This window comes from Passer montanus, unplaced genomic scaffold, assembly GCF_014805655.1.
Source record: "Passer montanus isolate IOZ18808 unplaced genomic scaffold, ASM1480565v1 scaffold171, whole genome shotgun sequence".
Taxonomy (NCBI): Eukaryota; Metazoa; Chordata; class Aves; order Passeriformes; family Passeridae; genus Passer; species Passer montanus.
This window is the reverse complement of record NW_024364382.1, coordinates 521,174-530,895: the sequence shown is the minus strand read 5'-3', so window position 1 is coordinate 530,895 and position 9,722 is coordinate 521,174. Positions and strand designations below refer to the sequence as shown.

General features: G+C 74.8%; 3 protein-coding genes across 5 annotated transcripts in view; all 3 read right to left on the bottom strand.

Moving 5' to 3' along the window:
* Window positions 1-1,849, bottom strand: part of SMPD1 (sphingomyelin phosphodiesterase 1) — a 4,788-nt gene extending 2,939 nt beyond the window's left edge. Inside the window, exons 1-3 of the mRNA XM_039704322.1 lie at window positions 1,817-1,849; window positions 1,359-1,517; window positions 2-252 (exon numbers count right to left, since the gene is read on the bottom strand). Coding sequence (XP_039560256.1) covers window positions 2-252; window positions 1,359-1,517; window positions 1,817-1,849 — 443 coding nt within the window. The remainder of the gene's footprint in view (window position 1; window positions 253-1,358; window positions 1,518-1,816) is intronic.
* A 649-nt stretch (window positions 1,850-2,498) lies between these two features.
* On the bottom strand, window positions 2,499-5,544 carry CCKBR (cholecystokinin B receptor). 3 transcript variants are annotated; one of them, XM_039704303.1, is made up of 5 exons: window positions 5,286-5,544; window positions 4,284-4,535; window positions 3,767-4,022; window positions 3,571-3,698; window positions 2,500-3,293 (listed from the first exon to the last, which is right to left on the bottom strand). In XM_039704303.1, the coding sequence occupies exons 1-5, from the start codon at window positions 5,440-5,442 to the stop codon at window positions 2,782-2,784; spliced, it is 1,305 nt and encodes a 434-aa protein (XP_039560237.1). In that variant the 5' UTR covers window positions 5,443-5,544; the 3' UTR covers window positions 2,500-2,781. The 3 variants fall into 3 exon arrangements, with proteins under 3 accessions (XP_039560238.1, XP_039560237.1, XP_039560236.1); XM_039704304.1 differs by lacking the exon at window positions 5,286-5,544 and having other exon boundaries at window positions 2,499-3,293; window positions 3,767-3,847; window positions 4,284-4,806; XM_039704302.1 differs by lacking the exon at window positions 5,286-5,544 and having other exon boundaries at window positions 2,501-3,293; window positions 3,571-4,022; window positions 4,284-4,806.
* A 38-nt stretch (window positions 5,545-5,582) lies between these two features.
* Window positions 5,583-9,722, bottom strand: part of CNGA4 (cyclic nucleotide gated channel subunit alpha 4) — a 4,775-nt gene continuing 635 nt past the window's right edge. The window contains 6 exon segments of the mRNA XM_039704321.1: window positions 5,583-6,848; window positions 6,915-7,189; window positions 7,191-7,821; window positions 8,127-8,233; window positions 8,303-8,615; window positions 9,407-9,657. Of these exon segments, the coding sequence (XP_039560255.1) occupies window positions 5,926-6,848; window positions 6,915-7,189; window positions 7,191-7,821; window positions 8,127-8,233; window positions 8,303-8,615; window positions 9,407-9,657 (2,500 nt within the window). The 3' untranslated portion in view covers window positions 5,583-5,925.

Here is a 9,722-nt window from a genome sequence, read left to right as displayed (position 1 = left end):
GGGCCGCACCGGCGGCTTGGGCGCGGCGGGCAGGGACACGTTCCAGGCGCCCAGGATGTCCCAGTGGCCGCAGCGGGGGCCCAGCAGCAGCCCGCAGGCCTCGGGCGGGCGCAGCACGGAGCGAGCCCAGGCGGCCACCACGTCGCCCTGGAAGAGCTGCACGGCCTGGCGGCACACGGGCGGCCGCGCCAGCCGCAGCTCCTGGCACAGCCGCGACGCCACGCGCCCCACGCGGGCCACGTTCGGCTCCAGCTGCAGGGGATGGACACTGGGGATAGCCCCGGCACCCCGACCGCCGGACACCCCCGCTGGCCTCCCCCTCGGCTGCCCAGGACAGACCCCGCGCACCGAACCCAGCTGCTGTCACTGCCTGCGCCCATCAACACCCTCGGGATGGGAATGGCACCGCCGGGATGGGAACGGCACCCCCGGGATGGGCACGGCACCCCCGGGACGGGAACGGCACCCCCGGGACGGGAACGGCACCCCCGGGATGGGCACGGCACCGCCGGGACGGGAACGGCACCCCCGGGATGGGCACGGCACGGCCGGGACGGGAACGGCACCCCCGGGATGGGCACGGCACCCCCGGGACGGGAACGGCACCCCCGGGACGGGAACGGCACCGCCGGGATGGGAACGGCACCCCCGGGATGGGCACGGCACCGCCGGGATGGGAACGGCACTGCCGGGATGGGCACGGCACGGCCGGGACGGGAATGGCACCCCCGGGATGGGCACGGCACCGCCGGGATGGGAACGGCACCGCCGGGATGGGCAGGGGATCCCCGGGATGGGCACGGCACCCCGGCTGCCATCACTGTACCCCTGGCTCTGTCACTGTCCCACAACCCCCGGCCCACTCAGCTGGATCTCCCGAGGCCAGAAGGGTCCCACCCGGTCCCGCAGCCCCTCCGGTCCCCAGCCCGTGCCCTCCTCCCTCCTTTCCCCTGCCGCCCCCGCCCGTCCGTGCCCCGGTTCCTGTTCCTGTCCCAGCCGGTCCCCGCTCCCCCGGGCGGAGCCGCTGGCACGGCCCCGCCCGTCCCCGCCCGCCCTGTCCCCATTCCCGACCCGGTCTCGTGTCTGTCACAAGCCCCGACCTGCCCTGGCCTGTCCCGGCCCCGGCCCGTCACGAGGGACTGGCCCGGCCTGTCCCTGTCCCTATTCCTGTCCTGTCCCTGTCCCTGTCCTGTCCCGTCCCTGTCCCTATTCCTGTCCTGTCCCTGTCCCTGTCCTGTCCCTGTCCCTGTCCCTGTCCTGTCCCTGTCCCTGTCCCTGTCCCGTCCCCGGTGTCCCCGCTCCTGTCGCCCCCGCTCCTCCCGTCCCGGTGTCCCGGTGCCCCGGTGCCCCGTGCCCACCTGCAGCGCCAGGTCCAGCGCCCCGAAGAGCACCCGGCAGGCCGGGCACGACACGTTCCGCCAGCCCCAGCGCGGCGCCGCCGCCGCCAGCTGCTGCTCGGGGCCGGGCGAGCCCGCGGCCACCGGCAGCGCCAGCAGCCTCGGGGGCGGGGCCGCGCGCTGCCATTTATGGGCGAGGGGCGGGGCAAGGACGCAAAGGGGAAGGGCAAGGTCGGGACAGGGCCCGCCCCCGGCGCCAGGCCGAGCGGGGCGGGGGCGTGGCCTCCAGGGGGCGCGGCCAATGTCAGCGGGGATGGGGCGTGGCCTCCAGGGGCGGGGAGCCGTATGCAAATGAGGGTGCCGGGCTGCGTAAGGCGCGCGGGGCACGATGGGAGATGGAGTCTTGGGGCTGGCGGCGCTCCCCGGGGTCCCCTCCCCTGGGTACGGTCACAGCCCCCCCAGGACGGTCACCCCCGCACGGCCACCCCCGCACGGCCACCCCCGGGCGGCATTGGGTGCACCGGGCCGGGGCTCCCTGCCCCCCAGCTGCCGCCGCTCCCGCCGCGGAGGGTCCCAGTCCGCAGCCCCCGAGCCTCGCGCGGCGCCGACCCCTCGTCCCGCCCGGTTCTGCCCCGCGGAGCCTCCGTGCCGGCGGGCAGGAGCGCTGGGAGCAGCGGCGCAGCTGGGCACGGGGACAGTTTATTGTGACCGTAGCCGGGGAGCAGCGCGGGGAGACTCCGGGCTGGGCTGGGCTGGGCTGAACCGGGCTGGGCTGGGCTGAGCCGGGCTGGGCTGGGCTGAGCCGGGCTGAGCTGAGCTGAGCTGGGCTGGGCTGGGCTGGGCTGGGCTGAACCGGGCTGGGCTGGGCTGAGCCGGGCTGGGCTGGGCTGAGCCGGGCTGAGCTGAGCTGAGCTGGGCTGGGCTGGGCTGGGCTGGGCTGAACCGGGCTGGGCTGGGCTGAGCCGGGCTGGGCTGGGCTGAGCCGGGCTGAGCTGAGCTGAGCTGGGCTGGGCTGGGCTGGGCTGGGCTGAACCGGGCTGGGCTGGGCTGAGCCGGGCTGGGCTGGGCTGAGCCGGGCTGAGCTGAGCTGAGCTGGGCTGGGCTGGGCTGGGCTGAACTGGGCTGAGCTGAGCTGGGCTGCCCCGACCCCCCTCAGCCTCCCCCCTGCCCGGGCCGGGGCTCCTCCTGCCCCCCCAGCCGGGGCTCAGGGATGGGCTGGGCGTGCTGGGCCAGGGGGTCCCGGGGGGGCGGGCGGCTCGGGGTGCACCGGAGCAGGGCACGGGGCTGCTGGCAGGGCAGGGGGTCATGCTGGGGGTGTCCAGCTCGGGGTGCCAGGCACTGTGTTGGGGGGCCCAAGGGGGGCTAGGTCGGGGGTCCCAGGCTGCTGAGGAAGGTGTAGCTGAGCGGAGAGAAAGGTGCTGGCCATGGGGGCTCGGGGGGCGGCTCAGGGGGGCCCCAGGCTGCTGACGGTGGTGTAGCTGAACTTGGAGAGCGAGGCGCTGGCCATGGGGGGCTCGTCCTCGGGCGGGCGGCGGGGGCAGGCGCGGCGGCAGCCCCAGCCCGCGCAGGTGGCCCCGAAGGCCTTGCGGAAGCGGCGGTTCATGAAGCAGTAGATGAGGGGGTTGGCGCAGGCCGAGGTGTAGGACAGCAGGTGGATGAAGGCGATGGGGGTGCCCGAGAGCGCCCGCTGGGCCGCCCGCGGGGCGAAGGCACGCCAGGTGTTAGCGGCGAAGATGGGCAGCCAGCAGAGGAAGAACATGGCCACGATGACCACCAGCATGCGGATCACGCGGCGCTTGGCCGCCAGCTGCGCCCCCGAGCTGTTGATGCGAGCGCGGTCCTGCTGCGCCCCCAGCGCCCGCAGCTCCAGCGCGGCACTCGGGCGCGACAGCTGCAGGTAGCACCCGTCACCCTCGTCGCAGGCCGGCGCTGGGTCGCCCCCGGGGCCACGCTGGGCTGCGGAGCGAGGAGGCATGGTCACGGGCACGGCACCCCAGCACCCCTCCAGCAGGGTGGGACGGGGTGCAGGGGCATGGAAACGGCACCGTGGGGACATGCTGCACCCCGAGGCTACAAGGAGGTGCCCGGGAAAGGGGGGTGTCCCCGGGGAGCACACCCTGTGGGGAGCAGGGGTGAGGGCTCAGCCCGCCCCTCCTACTGGGGTGGGCGCTCTGCCCACTCAGGAGTCACCCCAAGTGTCACCCCCCGTGTCACCCCCGCCCCATCCCCTCACCTGCCACGTCCCCCTTGATGTCCAGCTCGAAGCGGATGCCCCGGTAGAGCTCGCGGGAGATGAGGCCGTACGCCACCGTCATCACCACGCCCGGGATGAAGAAGAGCACGAGGAGCAGCAGCACGTACCTGGGACAGGTGGCCCCGTCAGCCGGCGTCCCCCCCGGGCCGCGCTCCCGCTCCGTGCCCGCACTCACCAGGCCTGCCGGACGCGCTCGCTGGGCCAGTGGTGGGTGCACTGTGCGGGGGGCGGGCGGGGGGCGGCGGGCCGCGTGGTGCTGTACACGGCGTAGGGCAGCATCAGCAGCGCCGCCAGCGCCCAGGTGCCCGCGATGACGCGGCACGCGTGGGACCGCGTCTGCCAGGCGCGCGACTGCAGCGGGTTGCAGATGGCACTGTAGCGCTCGAGGGCGATGGCCACCAGGCTGAAGGTGGACACGGCCACCGAGACCCCTGCGGGCAGTGGGGAGCGTCGGTGGGCACGGCGTGACCCCCTCCTGGAGCCCCCCGCTGTACTCCGTGCTCCCACCAGGTAGGGATAACCCCCCCCGTGTCCACGGGGCAGGGACGAGCCCCCTCCCTGTGCCCCCAGGTACCCACAGGGCAGGGGTGAGGCCCCCCTGTGTGCCCCACCCTACCCATGAGAGGGGACAAACCCCCGTGTGCTCCTCCCCAGCCATGAGGGGTGACCAGCCCCCCTGTACCCCACCCTACCCATGAGGTAGGCCACGAGCTTGCAGACGACGTCTCCGAAGACGAAGGCGCCCATGAGGCCGGGCAGCAGGGTGAAGGGCATGCAGCACAGCGCCAGGAGCAGGTCGCTCAGGGCCAGGGACAGCAGGAAGCAGTTGGTGACGGTGCGCAGCCGCCGGTTCAGCGCCAGCACGGCCACCACCAGCGCGTTGCCCCCGACGCTCAGCACGAAGATCAGCACGTAGAGCACCACCCGCACCGCCACGTCCAGCTCTGCGGGCAGCGGGGCACGGCGCTGCACTGCCACCCCGGGGCACCCCGGGGGCACTCTGAAAGCACTCCCGAGGCCGCCACAGAGACACTGCCAAGGCACCCCGAGGGTAGCCCGGTGGCCCCCCAGACGCGCTCCGAAGGCACCCAAAGGCGCCCCAGCACAGGCCCAGGCACCGGGACACCAGGGCTCCGACGTGACCGGCGCGGGCTCGGTGGAGCCCCATCAGATGAGTGCATCGTTTCCCCCCGTGTGGCAGCCGCCGGGATTCGGGGTGAGCCCCACGGCCCTCGGCTCAGTTCCGTGAGGCTGAGGGACCCTCATCCAGCCGGGTGCCCCCATCCCGCCCACCCTCCGCCTCGGGGCTGAGCCGCGGCTCCCCCGGCGGCGCGGGGACGGGGCACGTCCTGCCCGGAGAGCGGAGTGACAATCCGGAGCAGGGGCCCCAGCCGGGGGGTGGGATGGGGTCGTCCCAGCCGAGGGTCCAGCTGGAGGTCCCGGCCCCGGCAGTGGAGCAGGGGTACGAGGTGGGCGCCGTGTCCGTGGCGTCCCTGCCGGAGTCCCCTCCGCCCTGCTGCCGCCACCGGCACAGCCCGGCGCGCTCCCCCCGGCAGCGCCAGATCCGCACCGGAGCCCCGGGCAGCGGGCGGCGCGGCGGGACGGAGCGCGGTGCCGGGCGGCGCAGGGCCGGGCACGGAGCGGGGGTCCCCGCCCGGCTCCATCCCGCTCCTTCCCCCCGCCCCCGCTCTCACCTCTGGGCGCCGGGGGCCCGCGGAGGCCCCTGCGGAGGAGGTCGCAGAGCGAGCCGTTGGTCCCGTTGCCGGTGCCGGCGCCGGGTCCGCTCCCGGTGCCGTTCCCGGAGCGGCAGAGCATCTCCTGCAGCGACTCGTTGAGGGGCCGGGGGTCCATGGCGGGGACCCCCCGCCTCCCCCCGCCCCTCCTCCGGCAGGAGGCACCGGGAAGGATCAGGCTCCGGGAGGCTCCGGGAGGGACGAGGCTCCGATCCGCTCGGAGCCGCCGGTGGATAGGCGGGGGCGGCGCCCGCCCGGGGCGGTGGGGGCCGGGCGGGGCCATGGAGAGTACCGGCAGCGGGGCTCGAGGAGTACCGGGGCGTGGGCTTCACCCCTAATCCCGGGCGGGTCGGGCAGCTTGGGGGGGAGCGCTCTTGAGCACCGGGCGACGGGACGACGGCCACCACCGCGGTGTCTGTCACCGCGTCCCTGCGGCTGCCCCGGCGGGGCTGGGGGTCCCGAGCTGCTCACCGCTCCCAAACTCCGTGACCCTGACCCGGTCCCATCCCGGTCCCGGTCCCGCAGCAGCAGCTGTCGGTGTCACCCGACAGCAGTGGTGGCTGCGGTGTACCCCCCCAGGTCACCCCTCAGCACCGCGGCACTAGTCCCGCGGCACCTCCACCCCTCGTGGGACCCCGACCCCCTGAGCCCCGGGGGCATCATGCGCCCCTCTGGATCTCTGTGACCCAGAGGGACCCTGTGCCCTGGGGAGAGCCTGTGCCCTGCTGGGACCATACATGCCACTGGGACCTCGCGGCCCCATCTGCCCCTGTGCCCTGAGGGGACCCTCTGCCCTGGGACCATGCGCCTTGAGGGGAGCCGGTGCCCCCCTGGGGCCGTACACGCCACGAGGACCCCGTGCCCTGAGGGGCCCCTGCACTGTGGGGCTGTCCTGTGCTTTGGGAGCACCTTGCATGGCGCTGGGACCCTGTGCCCTGTGGGGACCCTGTGCCTTGGAGGGGCCCTGCACCCCAGGGGGACCCCGTCCTCCTGCAGAACCTGGGTCCTGGGCAGGACCCTGTGCCCCGGGGGCACCCTGCGCCCTGAGGACAGCCTGTGCCTTGGAAACTTGCACTCTGGGGGGGCCCTGTCCCCCGGTGGGACCCTGTGGCCCGGCAGGCTGCTGCGGAGAGGCCGCTCCTGCTGCCCGGTGTGTCCTCACTGCCCTGTCCCGCACCGCCCCGTCCCGCAGCTGCAGCCGTCCCTCGAGGCGCCGGACGCGCAGGGCCATGCGCAGGGCCCCGGCCTCCAGCTGTGCCAGCAGCCGGGCTGCCCGCGTCTGGAGCCCCTCCAGGGCCCGCTCCAGCCCCCGCAGCCGCCGCTCCGCCGCCGCCCCGGCCGCCTCCGCGGCGGTGTCGAGCTGGCCCATGCGGAGCAGCAGCTCCCGGCCTCTGGCCTCCATGGCAGCGCGGGCGCGGGGGAACTCGGCCAGCACCTCCGCCAGGTCCTCCTTGCCCAGGCAGAAGAGGTCCGAGTAGCCGATGCTCAGGATGTTGGCCGTGCGCCGGTTCCCCGCCGCGTTGCCTGCGGGGCAGGGCCGTGAGCCCGAGGGCGGCGCGGGGCAGCGCCGGGGCGCGGCGCGGGGCTCACCCTTGATGTCGATGAGGCTGATCTCCCCGAAGTAGAGCCCCTCGCCCAGCACGGCCAGCTGCGTGACGCCGTCCTCGGCCACCACGGCCAGGCGGCCCTCGCGGATGAAGTACATCTCGCGGCCCACGTCCCCGCGCCGGCACACGAACTCGCCGGGCCCGAAGACCTGCGGGCGCAGGCGCAGCACCAGCTGCCGCAGCACGCCGGGCTGCCAGCCGCGGAACAGCCCCACGCGCCGCAGGGCCGCCATGTGCACGCCGGCCGCCACCTCGGCCCCGCCCCGCCAGCCGCCTGCCCACGCCCCGCGCCCGCAGGAACCGCCGCACCGGGCCCGCGTCGGGGTAGAAGGCGCTGGCGGCCGAGCTGAGGTTGACGATGACGGTGCTGATGCTGCCAGTGATGGTGGCGAAGACCAGCACGGCCAGGAGGAAGCCGGCGGTGAGGAAGAGGAGCTCCTCCTCGCGCCGCGGCTCCGGCGTGTCGCCCACCATGGCCAGGACCAGCGTGGAGAAGTAGAAGCTGTGCAGGTAGCGGCGCAGCAGTCGCGGGAAGGCGGGGCAGACCCAGGGGTCAGCGCCCAGCCCCAGGCGTGCCGACAGCGCGAAGTAGAGGCAGCCGTGCCAGTGGATGCCCAGCAGCAGGTACAGCATCAGCTTGGCCATGCGGAACGCGTTGGGCCAGGCCGTGCGCGTCTCGCACCGGTCGAAGGCCTCGAGGAGCCGCGGCACCCGCAGGCAGCGGTTGGCACGGGCTGCCGGCACCCCGGGCACCCTCGGGACCCCCGGGAGCAGACAGAGCAGCTCGGTGGGCAGCACGGCCATCACATCCCAGGGGAAGGTCCAGGAGCCCAGGTAGCGCCGCCGCGCCCGGCTGACATCCCGCACCAGGATGCCGTCCTCCAGGAAACCTGGGAGGGCAGCCAGGGCACCCCAGGGATCCAGCCTGGAGGGCAGGGGCTGCCCGGGACCTGCCTGGGATGGGAGAGGGCTCGCAGTGGGGCCCACGCAGGTGCCAGCCTGGGGCACAGGAACCCTGGGTGGGCACCCCGGGGATGCCACTGGCGGCTCCCTGGGCTGCCGTGGCGCTGAGTGGTGCGTGCCGAGACTCAAGACCACCCACCCACCCAGACATCCTCTGTGTGGGGCTGGGGGGTGGCTGTGCGGGGTGGGAGTGCACATGTGTGTGTGTGTGTGCACACCCGTGTGTCCATACCTGTGTGGAGGCGCACGCCGATGTCCAGCAGGTACAGCGTGTCGCTGAGCCCGTCCAGGGCCCGCCACAGCCCCGCGTGTGCCTCCTGCACCTCGGGGAAGCAGCACCTGGGGACGAGGGGCATGGCTGGGACGGGGCCGGGACACCCCACCCGCACCCCAAACCCCGCCTGGCACCTGAGGATGAGGACGACCCAGTTGTAAAGGATGGGCAGCACCATGAGGCTGAGCCAGCGGTAGTGCCAGTCCCCGGCGGGGTCCAGGCTCCAGCTCCGGGGGGTGCCAGGGCGGCTGGGGGCACAGAGGGACCGGGGGTTGCTCTGTCCCTGTGTGGGGTCCAGGCTCCGGTTCCGGGGGTCCCTCCATCCCCGTGTGGGGTCCCTGTGCCCGCACCCAGCCCGGCTGCTGGCGGCTCTGGGGCTCAGCCGGCCCCCAGCCCCGTGGGACGGAGGGGGTCCCGTACCCCGCCCCCGGAGGCAGCCGCGCCCCGCTCAGCCCGGCCCCGCTCACCCCGTGCCGTGCCCGGTGCCGGTGCCAGCCCCGGCTGCGGCCATGGCTCAGCGGCAGGGGGCCGAGGGTCCCGGCAGGATCCTTCCCAGCGGGGATCCGTGCGTCCCGGTCATGGGGGTCCTGCCGCCTGCCCCGGTACGGTACCGGGCGTGGCTCCTCGAGGGACGCGGCCCGCGGCTGCTGCGGCACCGGGCGTGTCCCAGCAACGAGGAGTCCCCCGGGACCCGCCGGCCCCTGGGACACCGTGCCAGGCAGCGCCGTGCCAGGCAGCGCCGTGCCAGCCCAGGTGTGCGGGCCCAGGTTAGCCTCCAGGAACAGCAGCCGGTGCCAGGCAGCGCCGGTGCAGAGCCGGCGGCGGCTCCCGGCACCTGGCACGGGCTGCCCGGTACAAGGTTATCGGGCACAAGGGTGCCCAGGCCAGGGAGGGCCCGTTTCTGGGCTGCCCGGGACAGGCGTTCTGGGAGTCCCGGCACCGGGTGCCCGGTTCCGAGCTGCTCCGTTCCGGGAAGTGCTGTGAGCAGGGTTATCCGGTGCAGGGTTACCCGGTGCTGGGGTGGCTGGGCCGGCGGGGTGCCCGGTTCCGAGCAGTGCCCGAACTGGGTCTCTCGGTGCCGGGAGCCCCAGCACCTGCGTACCCGGTCACCGCTGCCCGGCGCAGAGGGGCTCCCGGTTCCTGAGGATGTTCCCTCCGGGGGTGCTCGTACAGGATACCGCCGGTCCCGGTACCGTCTGTCCCGGTGCCGGGTGTTCCGGTGCCGGGTGTCCCGGTACCGCCTGTCCCGCTGCCGGGTGTCCCGGTGCGGGTGTCCCGGTGCCGTCTGTCCCGGTGCCGGGTGTCCCGGTGCCGGGTGTCCCGGTGCCGGGTGTCCCGGTACCGCCTGTCCCGGTGCCGGGTGTCCCGGTGCCGCGTGTCCCGGTGCCGCGTGTCCCGGTGCGGGTGTCCCGGTACCGCCTGTCCCGGTTCCCGGTTCCCACGCGCCCCGGCCCCGCCCCACTCGCGGCCCAGCCAATGAGCGCTCGGGCTTTGCCGGAGAGGCCCCGCCCACCGAGGCGCGTGGGCGTGGCCGGGCGCGGTGGGCGGGGCCGC

Excerpts from the sequence above, each read along its gene's own strand:
- CCKBR (XM_039704302.1), bottom strand. The coding sequence starts at position 4,759 with ATGGGGCTCCACCGAGCCCGCGCCGGTCACGTCGGAGCCCTGGTGTCC. Across the intron at positions 4,023-4,283 it reads GCTCGTGGCCTACCTCATGG|GGGTCTCGGTGGCCGTGTCC; the intron begins GTAGGGTGGGGT and ends CACTGCCCGCAG. Across the intron at positions 3,294-3,570 it reads CATCAAGGGGGACGTGGCAG|CCCAGCGTGGCCCCGGGGGC; the intron begins GTGAGGGGATGG and ends CTCGCTCCGCAG.